The sequence below is a fragment of the Anguilla anguilla genome, chromosome 17 (assembly GCF_013347855.1).
Source record: "Anguilla anguilla isolate fAngAng1 chromosome 17, fAngAng1.pri, whole genome shotgun sequence".
Classification (NCBI taxonomy): domain Eukaryota; kingdom Metazoa; phylum Chordata; class Actinopteri; order Anguilliformes; family Anguillidae; genus Anguilla; species Anguilla anguilla.
In genome coordinates this window covers 3,761,705-3,787,631 of record NC_049217.1, presented here as the reverse complement: position 1 = coordinate 3,787,631, position 25,927 = coordinate 3,761,705, and the positions used below count along the sequence as shown (strand labels likewise).

The 25,927-nt window shown below is 47.3% G+C and overlaps 1 protein-coding gene across 2 annotated transcripts in view; it reads right to left on the bottom strand.

The window, feature by feature from the left end:
* The window catches only part of LOC118216712 (acid-sensing ion channel 2-like), a 359,513-nt gene that overhangs the window by 34,935 nt on the left and 298,651 nt on the right, over positions 1–25,927 (bottom strand). For both annotated transcript variants that reach the window (XM_035398129.1, XM_035398128.1), the window contains exon 2: positions 4,182–4,332. In XM_035398129.1, the coding sequence (XP_035254020.1) occupies positions 4,182–4,332 (151 nt within the window). The remainder of the gene's footprint in view (positions 1–4,181; positions 4,333–25,927) is intronic.

Genomic DNA, 25,927 nt, shown 5'->3' with positions numbered 1-25,927 from the left:
GCTGGTTTCGGTTCTAGCTTATCTGTTCAGTAATTCAGTGCGTTGGCTTAAAATGTGTCCCTTCCATAATGTTTTCCTTTCACTAATTTAAACACGTTTGTTTAACAAGTTCCAAGTTTGCCCTGTGGCCATTTTCTTCCTCTTTGACTTCATCATTTGTCACAAATGGCCTAGTTTCAGTGACGGGGTGTTCACATTTTCAGTATTTAGGATCTCACTGATTCCACCTGTCAGTCTATAGTATAATAAATATTTAATTATCACATCCTAATTATTGTTTGGAATGAAACCCAGCATACATACTATAGGCCCCAGGATCAAACCTGAAAACACTGGTACTGAAGACCGTAATCCACCTGGCTACTATGACTATGACATCATAGTACACTACACTATGATGTCATAGGTCGCTACAGGTTTCACAAAGTTTGTAAGACCTGTAGCGAGGTTCACAGTAATATACAGTGTAGATATGCTAGTACTCACCAGTCTGTGGCAAAAAGAAACTTCATTTGTCAAAACATTTGATGCCTCAGTGGTGGGAAATGGTAGACAACATTAAAAATGTTAAAACCAAATTGGCTCAATTAATTTTTTTTTGGTCACGCGCCACAAATTAATTTCATATGACTGTCATAATGTAAACGTGATTTAATTTAAAGCATGAGTGAACGCAAGCTGCATGCTACCTGCTTTGCTAACGGGCGCAGATCTGCAGAAGCCTGCGTCTGTATAAGCCTTCTAATGGCTCTGCAGCAATCCATCCATACTTTCTGATTCAGGATATTAGCATTGTACTATCAGACTGCACGAACGCAGCTGGAGTGGCGCTGTAAGCAAAACGATCTGATGAGCTCGGCGTGAGGAGAACCGCATTTATCCGTGAGAATAAACGGCGACTGGATCAGAGCCAGCGTGTATTTAGGACGGCGGAGAGGAGGCTGTGCAGGACTCACGCGTTCTTTCAGACAGCCTAATAAAATATCGCTCGGGGCTGCATACGGTCTCCATGATCCGTGCGAATAAGCGTGAGGAAATCACCCCGGTCTATCTCCCACTGCATCGCCTCCGTGTTTCCTCCTTCAAATGCCTGGCCTGGTTGCCTTGATGCTCTCGCGCTAAGAAAAACTGTAATACGTGGCTGTAATCTTGCTTTTGACATCCCGTGTTTGTGATATTTACAGTGTAACATTTTTGCTATGAATGGCGATAAGTTATAAGTGATAAGTCTTGGGGTCACAATTCCTGTCATAAAATGATGGATTCATGAGAGAAAATAGTTTCAAACGGAAAACTTGAGATTAATGAAAGCAAATGTAAACTTTTGGTGTTCAAATTCCTTATATATATGGAACATAACACTGCAGAGAAAAACAAAAAATTCTGCAGTCATTGTAAATTCCCTCACATTAATGAAGCTGCACGTTCATTTATAGGATTGAAGTTTGTAAAAATGACATTCGGGGAAGTACTAAATTGTGAAAACGTGCAGGACTACGGGCAAGTACAGAACTGCATGTAGGGTGTTTTGTTCACCCTTTAATGTTCAATGTGTGTTTATTTCATTAATCTATTTAGTTGTTTAATGGGCTATTTGCCACTATCTTTAAAAGACCGTCACCAGGTCTTCTCTGCATACGGCCAAGAAGCCGATTTACAGAGTCCAGCGTTTTCAGCGAGTCAGCGCGTGCGGTTTAATTAACCCGAGCCGAGAAATGAATGAGCGAATGGCGCGGGACTGCCGTGCGTCAGGACCCCGTGAGCTTCAGACGGAGGAATCCGGACTGCGAGACGAAGACCTCGAACCGAGGAGACTGTCTCGGCTCGGCTGTCGCAGGGAACAGAACGCAGAGCAGCCGGCCGTTCATGAATATATGAATATAAAAAAAAACGTATCGGGCGGAAAGAAATGCAGACCTACTTCAGCCCTTGTTCATATTTTGGAAGGCTAAGTTAGAAGAAATGCAGCGTGTGCAGCAGACTCAGGAGCAAAATTTCAAAAACCACGAAGGCACAGACTTGCGCAAGCTAACCGGGGCTCCATTTCAGTTGTAATTCAGCACTTGCCAAACCATTTCCGAGCATAGCAAATGGCTTGGTTCATCTTCAAAGAGTGCTCCTTTTTTAATTAACTTCCTCCTCGTTTAGTCCTGGCAATCATTGCCTCTCTAGAGACTGATTTGCTGCCCGCACTTGCATAATAGCGTGGCGGATGAGGTGACATTTTGCCCGGAATTATGGGTTTCATAGTAACAGCTTTCACACAGAACTACGGTGTAACAAGTAGCAGGAAAATGGCGGCCGTTTTTCAAAACTCAAGTTCACTGAGCCATAAGCTGATTAATAGTTGGACTGTAGATAATACTAACAAACACCTCAGGTATCATAACATGTAATACCGTCCTAGCCCAGCACTAAGACACCTGATTATATTTAACAAGGTCTTGACTGAAGACCATGATTGGTTAGTTAGTTGAAAAATCTGCCACCACATTGGCCTTTTTTAGATAAGATTGGAAAGCCCTGGTTTAGAGATTGGACTGAGAATCTCATCCCTTGATAAGCAGGATAATGATCATGATTTTTCAGTGTCTCCAGCTCTGAACCAACAAAGCTTTCCTAAATCTTTTTTTTTTCTTTTGACAGGCGCTGGCTCTGCCTATGTGCCTATCACACATTACAGACAGATTCTATTGCCTTTCCTTCCTCCTCCCCCCCCCCCCCCCCCCATCCCCCACCCCCCACCCCCCGTGCTCTCTCTATCGCTCTCTACCCCAATTTGTGTCTTTTAAAACTGTAAAGTGGGTGGAGACAGGCCAAAAACCGGTGTTTCTGTACACTTAAAAGATCACAGCTATTTTTCAGACTTAGGGGAGCTGAGTACATATGTGTACTGGTGTCTAAGGGGTTACAGTATTAGGGCCAGGGGTACTGAGTACATATGTGTACTGGTGTCTAAGGGGTTACAGTATTAGGGCCAGGGGTACTGAGTACATATGTGTACTGGTGTCTAAGGGGTTACAGTATTAGGGCCAGGGGTACTGAGTACATATGTGTACTGCTGTCTAAGGGGTTACAGTATTAGGGCCAGGGGAACTGAGTACATATGTGTACTGGTGTCTAAGGGGTTACAGTATTAGGGCCAGGGGAACTGAGTACATATGTGTACTGGTGTCTAAGGGGTTACAGTATTAGGGCCAGGGGAGCTGAGTACATATGTGTACTGGTGTCTGAGGGGTTACTGTATTAGGGCCAGGGGTACTGAGTACATATGTGTACTGGTGTCTAAGGGGTTACAGTATTAGGGCCAGGGGTACTGAGTACATATGTGTGCTGGTGTCTAAGGGGTTACAGTATTAGGGCCAGGAGAACTGAGTACATATGTGTACTGGTGTCTAAGGGGTTACAGTATTAGGGCCAGGGGTACTGGTGTCTGAGGGGTTACAGTATTAGAGCCAGGGGTACTGAGTACATATGTGTACTGGTGTCTAAGGGGTTACAGTATTAGAGGCAGGGGAGCTGAGTACATATGTGTACTGGTGTTTAAGGGGTTACAGTATGAGCCAGGGGAGCTGAGTACATATGTGTACTGGTGTCTAAGGGGTTACAGTATTAGAGCCAGGGGTACTGAGTACATATGTGTACTGGTGTCTAAGGGGTTACAGTATTAGGGCCAGGGGAGCTGAGTACATATGTGTACTGGTGTCTAAGGGGTTACAGTATTAGGGCCAGGGGTACTGAGTACATATGTGTACTGGTGTCTGAGGGGTTACAGTATTAGGGCCAGGGGTACTGAGTACATATGTGTACTGGTGTCTAAGGGGTTACAGTATTAGGGCCAGGGTACTGAGTACATATGTGTACTGGTGTCTAAGGGGTTAAAGTATCCGGGCCAGGGGAACTGAGCACATATGTGTACTGGTGTCTAAGGGGTTACAGTATTAGGGCCAGGGGTACTGAGTACATGTGTACTGGTGTCTGAGGGGTTACAGTATTAGGGCCAGGGGTACTGAGTACATATGTGTACTGGTGTCTGAGGGGTTACAGTATTAGAGCCAGGGGTACTGAGTACATATTTGTACTGGTGTCTAAGGGGTTACAGTATTAGAGCCAGGGGTACTGAGTACATATGTGTACTGGTGTCTAAGGGGTTACAGCATTAGGGCCAGGTGGCTCCCTACCTGTCTCGCCCCAGACGGGCAGGTACTCGTCCTGCTGGATGTCCAGCATGATCTCCAGCCCGTTCCCCGTGCCCCCCTTCACCGTGGTGCGGAGCGTCTTCCCTTCCTCCGCCGCGTTGAACATGTAGCACTTCCCGTACCTGGTGAAGACCTGAGAGAGAGAGAGAGAGAGAGAGGGAGAGAGAGGGGCGGGGTTACTTCGGTTAGCCACACCCAGTTTTAGAAGCACTCCGCGGTTTGCCAGTTTCGCCGGACCCGTCGGCACGTTCCCGCCCGGTGGCTGTCGGCCGCATTCGCGGACGCGCGTCGATCTGCGGCTGCCCTTCGCGCCGCGCGCGCCGCACGCAGCGCCGCGCTCCGAGGGCGCGGCCCGTGTGCGAGACGCGCGAGGACCGCAGCGCCGCTCCCGGAGCGGACGGGCGGCCATGTTGCGCTCGCGACGCGAGTTCGGAACGAGGGGTAAACGCGGTGGTGTTACGGAAAAATACGACTCCTCTCTGATTACATACGTTAATTTCATACGCGCGTATTATGTAGTCTATTCATTTTGGATTAGGGACCGAACAAACTGCTGCCCGGAGGCCGCTCTTCAGGCACGAGCGGCCATATTTGACGCATTTTGCATTCATTCGCTGACTCGAATAGGACGGTAGAACGCGGAGACTTGTTTGGCTGACACACGCTTTTGGACGTTTTACCGTTAAAGCCGCAGTGTGACATTCCAAGGTGCTCCAAGGCTGTGGGAATCAGTGCAGACGGTAACGGCGAATAGCGGCCTCAGACGCTACCGTAGCGGGTGCTTCGATTGGGTTAGACGTTTCATGCTTTTTGTTCATTTGCCAGGAGCTTGCGTTTGCAGGTGGCTATGAAAAAGGCATTCGATTTAGCCGCCCCACCCATTCCTGTTCTGTTAAATACTTACTGAGTGAACATAAAGTATCCTACCACAGATTCTGCTGAAGCAGGAATTATATACATTCTTTCTGACCTTTACCAGCTTTGGAGGGCTTATTTTCTGTAATGCCAGATTGGCCTCTTCAAGAAGACTGAGTCATATCAACTGCGACCACTTCCTGAATGATTACTTCCATCCCCGGATTTGAGTGTCATTTCAATCAAACAGCAAAATCCCAGTGAAAAATGGGGGCCAGGGAACGTCTGATTCTGCCTAAGCTTCACAACCTCATGGACCCAACGGTAAAGAAAGAAAAAGGTAAGAGTATCCTTCGAAATGTTGATATCAGTTGTACTAAAAAATAAATAAAATTAAAAAAAAAAAAAACAATAGGGTCTCTCAAGCATTTCCTCATACAATCCAACAATCAATATGGGGCCTCACAGCAAGAAGGTCCTGGGCCTTTCTGTGTGGAGTTTGCATGTTCACCCTGTGTCCACAGGGGTTTCCTCTGGGTACTCCGATTTCCTCCCACAGCCCAAAGACTAATTGGAGACCCTAAAATTTCCCACAGGTATGACTGTGTGTATGAGTGAATGGTGAGTGAAGGATGTATGCGCCCTGTGATAGACTGGCGGCCTGTCCAGGGTGTATTCCTGCTTCTCGCCCAATGCATGCTGGGATAGGCTCCAGCACCACCACTCCAGGACCTTGCCCATGATAAGCGGGTATAGACAATGGATGGATGGATGAAAGTATCAAAATAAAGGGGTGTGAATATAATTATAATTTGGATGGATGGATGGTATTCAATAATCAAAAGAACTGGATGGATATATGGCTCAACCTCAATTAAGCTGGTGATTTGTCAAATGCAAATCCGATGCCAGCATTGAAAATAACTTTTCTCTCACATTATCGACACAACTGTGGACTGCTAATAGGCCAATGTCACAGGTGCAGTAAATCTTATGATCTGTGACAAAATTTACGATGCAAGTATTGCGTACTCCAAAAACCATCCTGCACTCAAAGAGAATTCACGATCATTCATCACATGCTCCCTACCCCTAGAACCCATGCTGCCATCTGAGGTTCTGCGACTGCATGTTTTACACTCTTGAATCCGGATTTTAAAAAAATTAACAAATAACCAAATAAAGATCACTGGCGTATAACTGCGGGATAAAAGGCTAGTTTTCGATGGTCAAAACAAAGAGCATCCAAATTTAGGGCTTCGCTTTAAAGTCGAAATTGTTTTCGGAGGTTCGCACAGCTCATGCAGAGCGAGGCTGCTGCTGTGGACGTGAATCTGCAGAGGGCGGAAGTGTGGCACAGTGGGTAAGGAACTGGGCTTGTAACCGAAAGGTCGCAGGTTCGATTCCCGGGTAAGGACACTGCCGTTGTACCCTTGAGCAAGGTACTTAACCTGCATTGCTTCAGTATATATCCAGCTGTATAAATGGATACAATGTAAAACGCTATGTAAAAGTTGTGTAAGTCGCTCTGGATAAGAGCGTCTGCTAAATGCCTGTAATGTAATGTAATGTAATGAATCTGCCTCTCCCTGCTCTCAGGATTACAGCAGAAGAGCGGCCTTTATTCATACAGAATGAACACCGCGTAGGCAAGACGACCGGCTCCCGGCTTTGTTTAAAATGTCTGAATTTTTGGCGATGACAACTACCGCTGTTCAGTTCCTGTTGCAACATACAGACGTAGGCTTCGATACGTGTGTTATTATTTTTTGAATAATCGATGCACATCTTTTTAGCTTTGCGTGTGAATGCATCAACATTTGGCTTCGTCGTGCCTTTTCAGCAGCGGAGTGGCGTCTGTGGATGCGCACGAGACGTCGTTTACGGACGCCGCCAGCTGTAGGACGTTTAAACGGAAATGAAACGCGCGCTGATTGCGGCGAAGCGTTCTCGCTAGTTCGCCGCTTGAAGAGCCGCTCGGGCTCTCGTTTGCAATAAAGCTCTTCCGCCGACTCTCCGCGAGGAACGATCGTGTACTCCCGACCCGGGCGGCCGAGAAGCGTCCAGTGCCGTTTCCTCCCAACGCAGCCCCCGCGCGAAAGGGCTTTAAAATTTTACTTCGGCTGCAGGTCGGGTACTTAACTTTCTGCCGAATTTAACCAGCAGCAGCTGTAGTTTGGCACCAGGGGGCGACGGACACGTTAACGTGTTCTTGATTCACGAGGAATGGATTGTCGTTCAAAATTTATACCAATTATAAGCTCAACAAAGCGGTACGTGCGGAAGCGACCACATGCCTGGCCGACCTTAACGGCACACCACAGCGATTAATGAACTCCCATCTGCACACGCGATGTATTCTCTCTCTAAATGAAAGGCTCTAGCAACCAATAGTCAGAGCAAACACCCACAAAATTGGTAAATTGATTTTACTCTAAATGCTAGTCTCTATCACACTTTGGACCAAATAATTGCTGCAGAATCCCGGAAATTATTTTTTTTAAGTACACAAAAACATGCCATTACAGGCTTTTTGGGCTCAAAGCCGCTTGCAAATATTTAGAAATGCAGTTCCCTCGATGAACTTAAGTCCACAAATATGCGAATGGGAAAATCAGTTCATTTGCCACACAGGCTGATGAGAATACAAACTTAGATACTGAATAGAAGCATGAAAAGAAGATGCATCTTCAAACAAGTAAGATAATATAATGTTGCAAATGGAGGCTGAGAAATAGTCCCAAGATAATGACTTTTATGTATCAACATTGGACAGATGCTGTACAATCGTACCATGCGGATTGAAATGTTGCTATCATATACAGTGCACGGATGTTTTTGCCTTTTTTAGGCATGGCTAAAAAAAACATTGAATAAAATTTTTAAAGGACATTACATTGAATTTTACGGCGCTGAGAGTTGTTTGTCTATTTGTGCCTCTTAACATAATTTGTTGCTTTTACTCCTCTGTGAAATTAATTTTGTTTTTCCCTTTCGCTTTTGCCCAGCTTCTGATAATGAAAGCTCTGCATACGAAATCAAGTTAAGGGGATGTAAAAAAAAAAAAAAAAGGGAAAAAAAAGAGGGACGCACAGACTTAATCACAGTTTAAGTGATTAAATGCACACCCTCTGGTAATAAGCAGAGAGAGAGAGAGGTGCTTTCCAAAGTCGGCGTGGCTATTTACCTGCTAATGGAAAGCACAAAGCGCGCACACAAATCTGCATCGGTGAGTCGTGTCCGGAGCTGCCTGTCTGCGGCGATCTCGCCTTTATCGTCTCGTTGGCGCGTTCATCTTTTTCTGAGGTTTTCCGTTTCATTTAAGGAGTAGATGAGCAAACGCGACGCGTTGTTTACTTACCCCCCCCCCCCGTAAGAATGCTGTGATTGCTCTCTGCAAGCAATATATTTCCCATTCATTATGACAGAAACCAAGTGAGCTTCCAGGGAGAGTGAATATGCCGGAAAATAATAAAGATAAGAATATCAAACCACATAATATAAGCCATTTATTCTACAGGCCAGACAGTATCCAGCACTTTTCCAAACCCGGAGAGGACATTCTTCACCTTATTAAGCAGACTGATGGGATAGGAAACCAACGCGAACACAGGGAGAACTTGCAAACTCACAGAAAGGCCCAGGACCTTCTGTCTGTGAGGCAACTGTGCTACCTGCTACACCTCTGTGCCGTCCTGTCACATTTCTATTATGTCCAAAAATAAATAAATAAATAAAAGCATAAATTATACAGCCGGACATTTACTGACACGCCTTGCTCAAGGGTGCAAGTGGCAGTGCCCCCACCTGACAATCAAACCTGCAACCCCCCTGCGCTGCAAGTCCAGCCCCCCAACCACCGCCACCCAGATAATTATTAGAGTGAGGCAGAACGTGGTGTAGTCTGAGGAGTAAGTCACAGCAGGACTGTCCATTGAGAATACCCCCCCACCCCCCCCCCCCCCCCCCCCCCCCAGAGGAAGTGAGGGTAAAGCTGTATCTATACCGCGTACGCAGAAGCTGCACAGGCTCTTGCTAGCGGTGTTCAGCTACACCGTGTTCAGCTTGCTTCTCACCTCCACACCTCTTTAGTGGATTTTCCAGTGGGCTGCGTTTGTTACACAGTTTTACATTGCTACAGTTGTGCTTTGCTTCAGTCACGGTCAAGCCACCATTTCTCGACAAATTCCTAAGTGAGTGGGGATTTTGTCATTTCTAGTTTGTTCAATTCATATTTTATCTCAAAATTATTACAAGATGCGAGGCTGCCATTTTAAAAGAGTTGAATAGTTCTGCAGATGGTCCAGGTCGTTGTCTCTTTGACTCCTCTCCATTTTCTCACAACGGTAGGTCAGCTATTTTCAGAGCAGCCTCTCTGCTCTCTCTCTCTCTCAGGTAGACCTATGTTAGCCTCCTGTTCTTTGAGAATCATCTGCTCCACAACGTCTTGCAAGCGTGTACTCCAGTGTGTGTTGAAATGTGCCCTGGCTTCTGCAGAAGAACAGATTTCTGCCTTTAAGCATTGTTCAGTGAAAAATGAATTCATAATTTTGCAGGCTAGGGACCACCGACACAGCTCATCGAGCGAACTTTCGAACTTTAAATCCCTTAAGCGGACGAGCTCATCGCCGAAACACACGTTATCTGTTAGAAATTCACTTTCGCCTCACGCACGGGAGCTTTCTCTGGGGATTCTCGTTGTTTGGGCGAAGGGATGTGGATGCATGCGTTTCATTTGCGGTTTGGTCCAAGCCGGCTGGGGCGGTGTCAGTTTACGCAGGGCGTCCCCACAAGGCTCTTGTCATGTGCCCACAAATGGCACCGCTGGGTCGGAACTCCGCATGAACCCGTCTTGTGATTCGCTCATGCCGAACCTGAGCAGGTCATCAAAAATCAGTGACATCAGTCTGGGCCCATAGTATCCAACTGCCATTTCTCTTCCTGATTTACAGTTGCATTTTACCCCAAATTGTTTGTGTTCTAATTTGTTCTCCTGAAAAACCATCTCTGAAAGGCACACCGAAGGTCTTCCTCCAAAACAAATTCTAAGACTTCTCGTTTCCGGTAGAAACGGAGAAAGGATGGGCTCTGTGCTTTACACGAAGCCATTTTATCCTTTGGCATTTCTATTATGATTATTTTTTATGAAATAAAATTTTTTTAAATTTTCATCAGCGTTTCCGAGCGGGCTTGGAGCCCTGTACCAGTCTGAAAAGCATTGTTGTAACTTCTTTATCCTGAACTGGCCGTCTGTTTATCTTTTGCTTACAGTATGTGTGTCGCGCGTCATTCCATTTCCAATGAGAAAGGCCCCAGAAGAGGAGGTCGCGCGTCCAAACATTTCTTTTTTTCTCACAAAAGAAAGCATTAAAACCTAGCGGTGTGTCCAACCGCCAAGGCTAAATTTGGCCATTCAGCACATCCTGTTCCTCCTTAAAGAAAACAAAACTCCTTTAGAACTCAGCTGGGTCGCGGGTTTAATTGAAATGTTTTGTTAGGTTTTTTTTTTCAAAAAAATATGTCATCATCATTTAGCCTAAGCCTTGAAAAAAACGGGAACAGCACGGACCTCTTCGTACACAACGCGGCGTCCTGCAGCGAGAAGGTGACCTCAGAAAATCCACAGCGCGGTCCTCAGACGTCCATTAGGCCTTTTTTTTTTTAAAACAATCTTTCCAAAGCAGGAGATGCCAGATAGCATTAATGATCGGTGCATCTGAAAAGGGCTTCGCTTTTTGACGGGCGGCTGGTTGGACCGCAGCCCAGACCCGGTCAAGTTTGACTGGAGGTCTTTATGAGCAGGTCTAAAATGAGATGCTTGCAGTGTGCCGGTGCCGACGCAGTCGATGCGGAGTTGCGGGATTCGTCGAAACGTTTCGTTTGACTTTTTTACGTAAATCCGCCCTTTGAAAATACGGCACCCGATTAAAGTTTGTCAAAGTAAACTGCTACTCGATCGCAGTACGTCACAGCGGGTTTTCTTCACAGTGTTTATCACAGCCATTGGGGGGGAAAAAAAACCACATGATCTCAGAAAATAACCAATGCACAAAAAGGTAAGGCATACAGCTACGATACATTTCATTACATAAAGAGATCTTCTGAGTGAAACAAAGGCCTTACTTTAACAGCTTTCGTGAACAAGGGGGTATATAATCCAATTGGTCCGGGATTATAATGAACCAAGGTCTTGGATTCTAGAGAAATGAGGTCCACTCTATGCCTGCCCTAAACCTGCTGAGGAAGACCTTTCCAGTGGCTTCTCAATCCTCAAGCGCTGTGAGGGCTGTGCACGGCACTCAGGAATCTCAACAGATCCCAGATAGACCGCTCGTGCACACACTTTTTATACGCATCACGCTTGCAATGACTCGACCATCACAGGACCTGTGTTGTCCCGACAGCTCTGAAAGTTCTGGCCTATTTTCCCAAAAAAAAATATGCTCATTGAGCTATTTCATCCATTCCACTGTTTTCAAGAAGCTGAGATTTTGATTACTTTTTAAAGGAGCTCAGGAATAATTTAGAAATGTAAATTTTCCCTTTAATTGGCTCAATTGTTGTTTTTTTTTTATGGTTTTGGGCCCCTCAGGAAAATATCCATTACAAAGCGCTGCTTTACAGCCCATTAGCAAATGAGCTATACCGTAAATAACAGATGATTTAGCAGGTTGTGAATATTTTATTTAAGGAAATGTGAGAGGCCTCGTCACTAAAGCAGATGAGAAGAGATCTATGAAAACTTCTGAAAGTTCTCGTTTCCATTCGATTCTAGCAACTGTTTTTAGCTGCCAGCTGGACACAGCGGGGAAAACGTATGAAATTATTTTATAATAAGTTACTGTCAAACAGCAGCCAAGCATGCCGAGTTAAAATCACAGGGAAGCAAGATGGCGGAGCTTTGTCGTTTGTGACTCCTGAGGCAAAGTTTTTTCGTCTTCGTTCGCGTTGAGGACTTGCTCTGCATCCAGCGGTCCCCCAGGGGACCTCTGTCTGGCATGCGGACAGGCACAGATTCAAGAAGATCGGAAAAAAAACAGCACACGTTCTTGTAAACAGGAGTTACCTAATTATTTCTATCATATCAAGTTGACGATCACATGCACACAGTCACAGAAACTGTGATATAGACAAATACGTGAACGCACCCACACGCACGCACCCAAACACACACACACACACACCAAGAGGGGAAAAACATTCTGCTTCACGTCCTGACATGCAATCATATGAACAGAATTAAAAATAAATACATGTATGGTTTAGATTCGCAGGATGTGCTCACTGAAGCATATTTTAAATGTGTAAAACAAGCTCGGCATACAGTAGAGGAAGCAAAGCTGTTTCATTTTTATGATGGGGGTGCCTCCAGAGATCATTGCCTACCAGAGGTGTCCCTGGTGTGGCACTGTGGTTTGTCATACGTTTTTTCTGAGCCACAAGACTCCTGCTACACTTAAGGTACACATTATAAGGTGAGAATGGATTGCTGACACTAATAAGGTCATATTCCAGCAAAGGTAAAACAAGCTGAAAAATCACTGTTCTTAGGAGATGTTTATTAAATCAAGGAGATATTTATTTAATCAAGGGGAAAGAACGACGAGTTTCGGAGACAAGCTTCTTCGTCAGGGTGAAGAAACATCGCATCAAACAGGAGGAAATAACAAATATAATCACTTCCTTCAGCTGTTTCTGTGTATCGTTAGAATACCGGGGATTTTGGGATTTGTATTCTTCATGCCATGCAAAGCTATTCCTGGCATAATGTGGCTCGAGGGCGCACAATCTCTCAAAACATGAAAAGCTCATTTATGAAAAAATTAACATCTTGTTAAAATTCTGGGTCTGCGTTTGTTGCTAGAACAAAAACCAGCAGACACAGCGCTCTCCCAAGGTTGAGTCTGAGAACCGCTGATTTAAACCACCTGAAACGTAATAAGTGGTTTAAATCGCACTCCGCGCACTTTTGTATGCCATACACGCACGCCATTTTGACAGGTTATGAAATTCTTATGTTTGCGCTGTAGGGCAGGGAACCGAAAATATGAAACGTTAAAGCTTATCAACCGTTGAGCAATTTCCATACAGTACGGCGAGTGCACGTTTTCCCCTTACGTGAAATTCACACAGGAATTCCACTGCGAGCATTATTTTCGAAAATAGATTTCCAGTGCGGCGAATTCAGCCGGCTTAGCGAAACACAACAAAGCAGGGGAGGAGAACTGGAAAATGAGGGCTTATGAAACGCTCGGAGCTGCGGGGGCCCTGCGCGTTCCGTCTGCGCGTTCCGCCTGCGCAGCAGTTTAAACGCGCCCCTCGCCTGACGGCAAATAATTGAAAAGGCGAGAGGTCTTATCGTAGCCCACCTGGCGTGGAGTGGCCACGGGATAACGTGATAAGCAGGGGGGGGGGGGGAGGCGGTGTTCAACCCGAAAACTCCTTCGCTCCTCAGTCGCGGTTAAGGCTCGGACGTACTTTCCGCGTTCCGCGGACAGCTGCGGACTCGTACCGGTCGCGCGGTTCCATTCATGCTACAGTTCAGGGTCCGCGTCGGTCTGGTGTTCCACACACGCGCATTTCCCGATCCACACTCCACTCGGTGGCGGTAATGCACCATAACATTGTTTGACAACCGCCATAAAAATCTAGAAGTAGTAGTAGTAGTAGTAGTATGCGCATTAGGAAAAGAAATGGCGACCTCATGACAGCAAGAACAGCTCCTGTCTTTGTTGTTTTTGGCTGAACAACAAGAAGAAGGCAAAAATGCTTTCAAAGACGAATTTATAAAAATGTGGGTAATGGCGAATCTCCTCGCACAACCTCTCTTCAAAACAAGCATGTTATCTGGAGCGTGCGCAGTTGGCGCGCTTGCTATGCGTACGGTCCGCGCGGTCACACAGGGAGAACAGGAAACCCGAAATGAAGTCCCGGAGGGTTGCCGCGCCTTCCCAGCTCACATGCTTTTTTTTTTTTCGCGGCCGCGTAGCAACGCTATTTAAACCAGGGGAGAGATCTTAGCTTTGAGATCAAGCTCGTGCGCTGCCCAAATCCTGCTGTCGCTCTGACTGAGCGCTCACGGACCTGCTAATGGAGAATGGGGGGGTGTGGGGGTTACCGGGCGGAAAACAATGAGGCACTCTTGGGAGCTGCAGAACGAGGCAAGGAGGCACTCCGCGTCCGTCGCGGCAAAAACCACAGAAGAAGAGAACCGCGCCGCGCAGCCCCATGTGCTTAAAAGTCTCGCTCGAAGCCGAAGTCGCTTCGTCGCCCCCCCCCCCCCCCCCCCGACTCCGTCGGATCGCACCGCGAGCTCGAGCTCGAGCGCCGCGCGGCTCGCCGACGACTCCCTTCTTTCGCGGCGCGCAAAGCGCTTCGCGGCACGAGATAGACGCGCGGACAAGGCGGAGAGATAAAAACGGAACGGAAACGGAACGAAGCGCGAAACGAAAGCGGCCGCGCGGGAGAAAAGGGTCCGCGCGGCGGAAAGGCGCTTTTAATAAAAACTCTCTTTTGACCCCGCGAAGACGCCGGCGTCGGGGGCACCGATAACGAAACACGGCAGATTATTCCATTAAAATGGGCCCCCTGTATTCAATAAAAAAAGCGCTGGGTGAAAGAAATGTGCTGCTCAATAGGAACTAAATAGCTTTTTAGTCCAAGGTCCGCATTCATAAAAGCCACTCAAACTGGCAGTGCTGATCTAGGATCAGGTTTTTTTTTCCCCCGTCCGCGAAATGGCTATATCTATTTTGGGCTAAAAGGCAAAACTGATCCTGGTTCAGCGCTCCCACTCCCAGATGCTTTCTGAATATGGGCCCAGGGGTCCTGTCAATGTACTTAAAAACAAGACCAGGTCAAAACATAGCGCATGCGAAAACTCGGCCGACCAATGGTGTGACTTCATTGCTCGGTCACTCAGTCACAGACATTCGCGTTTGTAGGGCTGGCCCCGCTGGTGCGGTCCAGCCAAAAAAAACAACCACAGTGATTTCTCTTGGAGTAAATTGTGTGTGTGTGTGTGTGTGTGTGTGTGTGTGTGTGCATACATACGTGCGTGTGTACGTCGCGCGTTTTGTTAATTACAGCATTCCGAATGGTTGCCGCGGCGACCGATGTCCTTGGAGCGGCGCGGCGGAATGGCAGCGGATCCGTTAAATCGGGCGTGACTCCTACATCCCTACGCGTGCCCCGGGGCGCGAGGCGTGCGTCGGCCTCAATCACGGGGCCCGGCCGCGGCTCATCAACCAGCGCGCGGAGCCATTCAGGCTCATTACCTTCCCGCCCGTCAACTCTCTTTAAGAGCAACTGATGGAGCCGGCCGCCGGATCTGAGAGCCCAATCCTAATCAGGGGAAAGATCGGATTGCCCGCCCCCGGCCCGTGGGTGGTTTTCGGGGGAATCGTCCGCCCCTCCGGAGATAATGATCGGCGGGTTCGGAAGGGGGCTGGAGGGGAGGGGAGGGGAGGGGGCGTCTAGACGCGCGGTCTGGAATCAGCGTCTGCCCGACTCCGTTACCTTCGGGACATCGCCGGCCCCCGTCGCGTTTAAAAAACACTCCTCTGATTGGGAGAAGTCACGCCGCGCGCCTCCTCCAAAACCACTCTCAGCGGTTCCATTTTTCATTCCGGGCCCCTGAGTGGAGGGAGTGGTGCCAGGTAGGAAGATTGACTCTGTCGCGATGCATTCATCAGAAGAGGAAGGCTGACCCGCCCCGCCCCGCCCCGCTGTTTCCTGCTTGGTGACCGACCGCACATGTACAAGATGGCCGCCGGTCAAACTACCGTCCTGTGGCTGTCATCCTGGCCAGGCGTTCCCCTTGAAAAAGATTTATTTTTCTCGAGGGACTTTCGAGTTAAATATAGCCAAATTAAAAAAAAGGAAAGAAAGAGAACGCGACCCGTGAACCGCGCTTCCGTAAATATCCGCCGATCCCTCTTGCGTCTGTTTCCGCAGCGTGGCCCTGACCTCCGGGCCTGGCTTTTACCGAATCAGATTAATCTGAGCTTTGAATAATTTATATCCCCTTGGGGGAACTGCCGAATGAAATATGTCTCCTGCCCGCGGGGTCTCGTTGGACTGAGGTGGAGGCTCGGAGGCCGGAGCCGGCTCCCTTACGACCGGCCCCCGGAAGCGCAGCTTGCGGCCCGGGGGGACTTAGCCGCGCGCTAACCGGCTAGGGGACAGCTGCTTAAAGTTAGTTACGGGCGCCGGCGCCGCCGAGTCCACCGAAGCCTGAAACAGCGTGGGGGGGGCAAGCGGCGCTATGAAATAATGCCAACTGACACCGCTTCTTAATGAGGTTATAACCGCGGCGGTTAGGAGGCTGCGGCGGCTGCGGCCGGCGTCTCGCTTCATTTACGGCCCTTATTAACGGGAAAGCGTATTATGCGCTCCGGAGTCCGTGGCGCTAGCGCGGCACACGGGGAAAAGGGCCCGGCGTTAAAACCCTCGGCCCGCGGGGAACGACGCGGAGTCGGCCCGTTTGAATACAGATAAGCCGAGGAGTTCAGTCGGAGGCTTCGCGGCACAGCCGAGGAACGCAGACGTCAAATCCTGTCCACTCGATCGAAAACTATACGAAAGGGGAAAGCTGCCACTCGCCGCGCAGAGATCTTTAGCACGTTTTTAGCACGTTTTAGCATGTTTTAGCACGCGCGGGGGGTGTATTTACTGCGAGGCGCGGCACGGAACGAGAGGCTCGTTCACAGCCCGCTTCTCACGGAGGCCGGAATCCGGCTCGCGCCCGGCCCTTCGTCTCCGCTACGTTGCGTCTTTAACGGGGCTGAAAGCCCGTGTCTATTTATTGCCGCGTCTCGACTGGTCGGTAACTTCCTGCCACAGGGGGGTTAAGACCCTGGCACAAAGGCCCAGAGGCAGCGGCGCCCGTGACTCAATCTGCCATTGTACGGCTAACCTTGCCGGCTAAGTATGTTTTCCATCACGCACAAAAAAAGGAAGGCAGAAGCTAAATCCCCAAATGCATTTCCACAGGGAGCGATTAGCCTCGGTCGGCGTTTGCGGAAATGCCCTTGGACCGCATTATTTGATGACTGCAGCGGCATGCTAAAATGTACTAACCGGTTCAGATGATGATTATGTCTTCGTTAATTACTTTAAATCAAAGGTGAATTCATGGAAGAGCACGTACAAGTGATTAAGCAGGGGAAAATCCACTTTCAGGAAGGAATCTATGAAAGACCCTGGTGCAGCTAAATAATTTATTTGAGCAGGTGGGCTTACCTAGAGTAGCACTCAGTACAGTTCATATCGTGTTGTATATGATGATGAGGATGACATTGTTGTTGTTGTTATCGATGCAGTAAAGATCACTCAAGAGTGTGACAGTAAAGGTGTGATCATGAAGTCCTCTTCCTCAGAATTAGTCAATTCCGTTCGGTCAGTTGGGTGATCACCAACTTGCTAACTTGCTGAACTATGTTAAGAACGCTTTCATTTGTTTCGTAAGCCACAGTTAAGGACAAACTGACAGAATCTAGGCCAGAAATATCAGCGCTTGGGGTTCCAGAAGTAAAAGACCGCGTCACAGCTGCCCCGAGTAGAAAAGGGTCAGATGTAACGGCTGGCCCTTGCAGACAGTAAAATAACCGGACCGTAGCGCTACGCCGAGACCATAAATAGCGCCATCAATGCAATGAAACTTCAGCCCGTGGCAATCAACGCCTGTCATTTTCCATCCATATGCATCAAGGCAGTGGCTACAAATCTGGAGCATAAAAACCTCTTGAAAAATAAATAACCAGAACCACCTTTGAGCGCTGCATATATTTCTTGCTGTCAGCTCGCTAAGATTGCGGGGTGGGGTGGGGTGGGGTGGGGTGGGGGAGGGGGGGGGGAGTTGGGGTTGAAATGACTCCCGAATGCCTAATCAAGGGATTCAAACTTATCTTGTTAAGAATCACAAAGGAGCGCCTGCCTCGGTCTCAATTACTGCCCATCTTTCACTTTAAGCATCGTTCACAGCTGAGGGGTCAGAGAGTGTAATTGTAGAGGAGGCTCTTGGCAGAGCATCAGCGGCGACACCTTGTAAGCCGACTGGGAGAAAAAAAACGGCAATAAAAGCCCACTGCTCTGCCAGGGAGGCCGCCATGGCGGGGAGCAGTAAGCTGAACTGGAGACTCATTTCACTCCTTGTTTTATAGGTGTCATTTGAAAACATCGCCGCCACCGCCACCACAGTTGATCCCACCCAAGGCACTCAGTTCAGACAGGTAAAGTATAGACTTATTTAATTAAGTCTCTATAAAATGGAAACTTCGCCAGGGGTCAATGAGCTTCTGACACCAGAAAGGTGAATCATTTGGACTACAAGGAACAATCCAAACACATACACGCATACAATCATCATAAAATCTCCTCATGTAGGCCTCTGCACACATGTATTTACAATGTAGGATGATTGCACATTATTAAAGCCATTTTGATCTATAAATACTTCAAATGGATTTTTGAATTGTTGAATGCATTATTACCGCACATGGATTGTTGAAATGTTGAATGCATTTGTATGCATAAAACCATCCGAGAATCTGGACACCAATGTTTTGTTGTTTGCTGTACACTGCACACTCACCTAAAACATGTAGGACACGCACCGTTAAATTTGTGATACTTGGATAATAAATTAATAAAACAATATCCAAAACTGAGCTGCATACAGTAGCCACATATATATTTGAGTAGATGCAGAATGTTTTCAGACCAGATCATTTTATTGCGAGACGTCTATTCATATAAAATAAAAACACGCAATAAAATCAGCTTATCTATGTGGTGCTGTTGCATACGTTATTTTCCTAGAACACTATGTTTCTATCTTAACTATTACACTGGGCCTGGATACAGGATGGGCTGCCCCTCTATAGCCAGGTTTCTCCCAACATTTCTTCTCGTTGGAGTTTTTCTCTCACCACGGTTTGAGTGTTCTTGAATTTTCTTTTCTACTTCCAGTGAAAACCATCTTTGAAACACTGTCTCTGTAAAAAAAAAAAAGTGCAATACAAATAAAATAAAATTGATTTGAACAGAACATGGTTACTGAGGATGGGGGACATTTGAACCTGGGCAAGAAGAGCAAGAGGAGACTCGGAAACAGATGCTCTTCAAAAGAAACATGCCCGTGTTATGAGATTCAGTGAGCCTTCTTCAGTGCAAGCAGACTCATCACGCCAAGTGAAAAGAACACCTCATTCACACAGACACATCCTGTCAGACAAAAGAGTTAAGCACCAACACCGGAAGAGAAATGCTTCCTTAAGTGGCATCACGTCTCTGGAAAACTTCCAAGTGGTACTTTCACGGAAATAGCAGCCACATATTTTAAATGTAGTTTGATGCCAGCTTGAGGTGCATCAAAAAGCATTTTGATGTTCGTTTCCTGTCCATCATTCATAATCATAGCATCGAGATCTGGAAAATGGCTTCCATTCTGTCACCGTTAAATGCATGCAAATGGACCCAAAGTGGTCGGTTCGGGCCACGTAATGCAATGCTATTTGCGCTATGGTGAATGATTACTCCATCAACTCGAAAACGCAGTTGATGGAGTATCAAGGCACACGAGCGCGGATTTACGATCTCGACAGTGATCAATATCGCTCAGATTGAGCAGAGGCATTGGACAGGGGGAGGGTGAATGACTAAACAAACGAATCCCCACCTTGAGTTAAGAACAGAAGCTGGGGCTTGGGTGAAAAGTGAAAAAGTTAAATCCTTCATGCATTATTCAAAAACTTTCCCTCCTTAGGAAAAGACAAAAGGTAAAGTTTCACATACCCACAGCTAGATAGACTGCAAATCCCACGCTTGGCCTTCAAATAATTAATTCAACAGAGGTGCAGAATGAAACACATTGTGATGGCAGAGAACCAAGTGTGAAGTCTTCCGAGATGGATAAGGTTGGAGCAGTCAAAACCCCGGCTGTGTTCAAATCATGCTGTTATTCACTTGTTGTTCAACAGGAAGTTTAATACATGGAGTGTCAACACAGAACTGCAGAAATCCTGATGCAGCTCGTTTCCATCATGTTTTTACTGTTCAGTGCAATAATACACCTTGTTTCTGTGTGTGGTGTTTTAACAGCACTCCACAGTGCAGTGATACAGCTCCTTTCTATGGTGTTTTCCCAGAACCCCAGTGCAGTGATACAGCTCCTTTCTATGGTGTTTTCCCAGAATCCCAGTGCAGGGATACAGCTCCTCTCTATGGTGTTTTCCCAGAATCCCAGTGCAGGGGATACAGTTCCAATGCTTGCTGAAGATGAATTACCTTCATTTGTTTACACTACAAAGCCAACTGCACGGTCAGGCCATAAGACCGTGTACGACTTCATTTAAACACATTGACACAATTTGCAATTCTCTGACCCTTTCAGATGCGGGACACACACACTCCTTTTCGCGAATACGTTCCCATTTGTGTACTAGCACAGCAGACGCAGTCCTGTGTGGGCACGAGAAGACAGGAAGTTGCCCGTTCCTGACAACCCTTGTCAGTCCCGACCCCCCTCCTCCCTCCCCTGCACATCGCAGGTGCAGTTATATAACAACCCTACAATTCAGAACCCCTCCCACTGCCGTGCTTCTCCCCCCATGTTGCAGCTGTGGCTGTAAGTGGCCCCTCCTGGCCCCCAGGCTGTCTTTGTGAGCCTCAGGGGTCCTCATTATAAGCCAATCCGGGGCCTTCAGGTGAGTGCCATCTGCGATCCTCACCTTCTGGACTGGGGCTACTACATACTGGGGCTGGGCGCAGCAGGGAAGAGATGAACAGGCTAACTGAAATGACTATTTGAAATGACTAGGTGAACACACAGACACACACACACAGATGCAAACAGAACACACACGGACAGACACACCACATGCCCCATGTACACATCTACAGATACACAAATATACACCCACACGCACACACATCCACATACCCCTCATTCTATACACACACACACACACGCACAAAAAGGACACACACAGATGGACGCACCATATGCCCCATGTACACATCAACATACACACACATCCCACATACCCCTCACTCCACACACACACGCACAAATACATACACACTCACACACACACTTAGAGATACACACCAATGCACAGCAACCTGCACACACACACACACCTGTATGCACATGCTATCCAACGTCTGAAAATAGCACGCACTCTTGCTGCGCGACTCAGCTGGCCTGCCTCTTCCTGTCGCTCCCGCGGATACCCGTGTTCCTTTTCACCGTGTTGCTAACCAATTAGCCCCTCTTCATTCTCTACCGTCTTCCTCGGTCTGAAGTCCACCGCTCTTTCATCCCACGTCTGTTCTGCTTCTGCACCCCAACCTCTCTGTTCTCCACATCCCCCGCGATGAATAAATATGCCCTAAAATCAGGACACTCGGTGAACAGTGCCACAATCCCTCGACACCCCCCTTTGGAAAAATGAATAATTTCCCTCGATCTGTTCATTCCCTGTCCGCACATTATTATTACCTCGGATTAACCCAGTTCCTCCAGTGCCTTCTCCCCAGCTCGGCCTTATTTACCTACTGTAAACTGGCAATGCACAGTTGGCTCGTGTGTGTGTCACCAGCAAATACACCGGTTGGCTGGGATGGGTGTAAGCAGCCAATAAACAGTCGGCTGGGATGCATGTAAGCAGCCAATAAACAGTCAGCTGGGATGCATGTAAGCAGCCAATAAACAGTCAGCTGGGATAGGTGTAACCAGCCAATAAACAGTCAGTTGGGATGGGTGTAAGCAGCCAATAAACAGTCGGCTGGGATGCATGTAAGCAGCCAATAAACAGTCAGCTGGGATGCATGTAAGCAGCCAATAAACAGTCAGCTGGGATAGGTGTAACCAGCCAATAAACAGTCGGTTGGGATGGGTGTAAGCAGCCAATAAACAGTCAGCTGGGATAGGTGTAACCAGCCAATAAACAGTCGGTTGGGATGGGTGTAAGCAGCCAATAAACAGTCAGCTGGGATAGGTGTAACCAGCCAATAAGCATCTGACTGGGATGGGTGTAAGTAGCCAATAAACAGTCGGTTGGGATGGGCGTAAGCAGCCAATAAACAGTCGGTTGGGATGGGCATAAGCAGCCAATAAACAGTTGGTTGGGATGGGCGTAAGCAGCCAATAAACAATCGGCTGGGATGGCTGTAAGCAGCCAATAAACAGTCAGAGGAGACAGGTGAACTGTAAGCCACTAATAAGCAACCGACTACATCACTCTAAAATGTCTGGCGCCCTTGGCCTTGTCGTTCTTGCCGCGAGCATGCCTTTGGCTGCCTGTTCGTGTCTGGCAGTCATGACATTTTGATTTCTGCCTCCGCAGTGAAAGATTGCTTCTGCTCGAGCTATTGAAAACCCCGGTATAAATCACACATCGACAGGAAAGAAAATGACAACAACAGCCGGAACATATGCATCTTTATAAGAATAACTTTAATAAGGGTTTGTGCATCGGAAAAAGGTTAGATAAATTTCTGAATGCCATTAATTGTATTCATATTGTAAAATTAATCAAATATGTCGTTATTCATATTTTACTTTATAATTTATTTCTCATGCCCTCCAGTCGTAGTGCAAAACAACAGCATGGAATGTTTTGTGAATTCAGACCCTGCCATTTATACCACTGAACAAAGAAAGTAAAGGGTTGAAATTCCTGACCGCACATTCCCAGTTGAGGGCAGAATTCCTGACTGCACATTCCCAATTGAGGGTAGGATTCCTGACTGCACATCCCCAATTGAGGGCGGGATTCCTGACTGCACATTCCCAGTTAAGGGCAGATTCCTGACTGCACATTCCCACTTCAGGGCGGAATTCCTGACTGCACATTCCCACTTCAGGGCGGGACTCCAGACTGCACATTCCCAATTGAGGGCAGGATTCCAGACTCCACATTCTCACTTGGGGGCAGGTTCCTGACTGCACATTCCCACTTGTTTTTCTCGTTATGTTAATCAAGCCTAAAGGTCACGAAATTAAGAAAAAATTTGCACATCCGTCATTAGCAATTGTGCATTTTTCAAACGCGGGTGGGTAATCACCTCCGCCAGCCCGCAGTGAGGATTCAATATGAAAGGGAATTAAAAGCATGTAAGAACAGTCGGACACCCTGGCACAGAAAAGCACAATAATAAAGCCTCACTGAAAGCCAAAATGCCTTTTGTTCGCGCGGGCAGCGAGGTGGAGATGTTTTTCCACGTCGGTAAGTACCCCAAGTGCCCCTGAGGTTTCACATTCGGCAAAGAGAGAATCATTTCAGAGATCGCGTAAAAAGATGAAAGGTCCGCGATGTCCTTTTTAAAAAAAAAATAAATAAATAAAAAAAAAGGACAAGAAAGCCCGCTAAGCGCAGTCAGCTCGTTCCAGACAGGTGCGAGCTTTCAAAAATGGCCGCGGGGATGGCGGGGCCCTAACGGACGGGCGGGAGACGAGTCCTTTTAGCGCGTCGCCCAAAAGCCGGCCGACCGCTCGGAATGTCATTTCTGCGGCGGGGTGAAGATGCGTCTTCCTTCAGCCGCTTCGTCGATAAATCTCCTCCGCCGACCGGCCTTATTTTTCTAGGGGCCGCTCTGAGTCAGGAACAAGGCTCCTTGTAAAAAATAAAAAAAATGAAGTGCCTCCCCGCGAGGAATCGAGCTCGTGCAGAACCGTGTCACGCCGCCATTTCGTGTCTGAGTTCCTAAGCCCCCCCAGCCCACCCGCGGGAGTCTACCTCTCCAGAGTCTATCCCTCACCCCGCACATCCAGACACCGGGAGACAGCAGCCCGTATGACATCAGCCCATGAAATGGAGTCCAATCCTTAAAAAAATGTGTTATGTGAGGTCTGGGCGTGTGTGTGAGTGAATGGTGTGTGTGTGCCCTGCGATAGATTGGCGGCCTGTCCAGGGTGTATTCCTGCCTCTCGCCCAATGCACGCTGGGATAGGCTCCAGCACCCCTGTGACCCTGCTCAGGATAAGCATACATAGATAACGGATGGATGGATAATTAAAATCACCCCAGCCAAATCATGCAGTAGTAGGTACCCACTAGCTAGCTAGCAGGCTCAGTAGGGTGCAATCAGATCATTGAATGGGTTACAGTATCATTTGTCTTCTACATATGGACATAACTGTATGACTCGGACAATGCCAGCAACTTATTTTAATATGCTAAAAGTGATTGAGTAGTATTAACTTTACCTTCTGCTCGTTTGTTGTATCAGGGTACAGTTGTCATGGATACGGTGTGAGTATACAGTACAGCTTGACATCAACATTACCATATAACCTCGATTTTACAAAGAAGTTTGTATGAGCGCAAGGTAATGTGAAAATTACTCTTTCACTCTCAGCGTATTAAAATAAGTTGCTTGCATTGTCCGAGTTGTATAGCTTCTATAAACTACGACATACAGATACAGAATACCCACATATAGAAGACATACTTGATACTGTTATCATTCAATCATCTGATTGCAACATACTGGGGCGGCAGTGTAGCATAATGGGTAAGGAGTTGGTCTTTTAACCTGAAAGTAGGTTCGATTCCCCAGTAGGACACAGCCGTTGTACCCTTGAGCAAGGTACCTAACCTGCATTGCTTCAGTATATATCCAGCTGTATAAATGGATGCAATGTAAAATGCTATGTAAAAGTTGTGTAAGTTGCTCTGGATAAGAGCGTCTGCTAAATGCCTGTAATGTACTGGCTCATCTCTTCAGGCTGCACCTCTCCCCACCCCTCCCTAGCCTATAGTTTAGCTCACTGTACATAGTTAGGATAATATGATTATGTTAGTGTATCTGGCAGGATTGTTTTTGTCTGATTAGGTGTGATTAGATGTGATTCCAGTGCTAGTTTGTACTTGGTAGGATTCTTGCTTGCTGAACAAGCTTACTCTACAGGGTTGGAGTCCTGATCGATGTGGTCACTTCTGGCACTACGATCCTTACTTCACTCTAGTGTTTCTTTTGCACCTCTACATCATGAACCAATGCACTTGTTGTACGTCGCTCTGGATAAAAGCGTCTGCTAAATGCCTATAATGTAATGTAATGTAATGTACTGAGCCTAGTAGTTAGTTAGTAGGTGCCTACTGCACAATTTTACTGGAGTGATTTTTGTATGTTTTTGACTGGGCTCCATTATGTGGAATGATATCTGCAGTACTGGGGGAGGAAAACCGGTCTGGGAGAGGGCGGCCCGGGCCAGAACAACTTCCAAATTGGTCCCATCCGGAGGAGGAATCTGACCGCGCCGGAAGCCGCTGAGCATGCGAGACATCAGAGACGGCGTTTTTTTTTAAACGCCGGCTTCGGAACGACAGAAACGCCGACCTGAATACGACATCGGCATTTCCGCGCCCGCCGCGCGCGGACGCTCATAACGTCCCTCTCGCAGCGGCGGTCACGGCTCGTATCCGGGGCTTGTTCACACCGTCGGAAAAAGAGACGGCGAACTAAAAGGAAAACAGCGAAACAGCATTTCGAAATCGAGTGAAATGAATGACTGACATTTCCTTATTTTTCATCCATCCGTACATCATTTAACTTGCTTTTTCTTGGTTTAGGGTTTGGGAGGGGGGGGGGGGGGGAGGGCGTATGTGGGAGGGTTGGAGCCTATCCCAGCATGCAGTGGGCGAGGGGCAGGAATACACCCTGGACAGGTTGCCAATCAATTGCACATTTTAAATGTGTCTTCATTAATTTGTATATATGTATACAAATTGCATATGTGGGTCCCTTAACATGTTACATAATCTCAGTCACCTATTAATTAAGCATATTGAGAATGCATGACCCTGTATTATCCTTAGCTGTAGGCTACCGCATGAGTAATACATGGACTGTTTCCTTGCCGA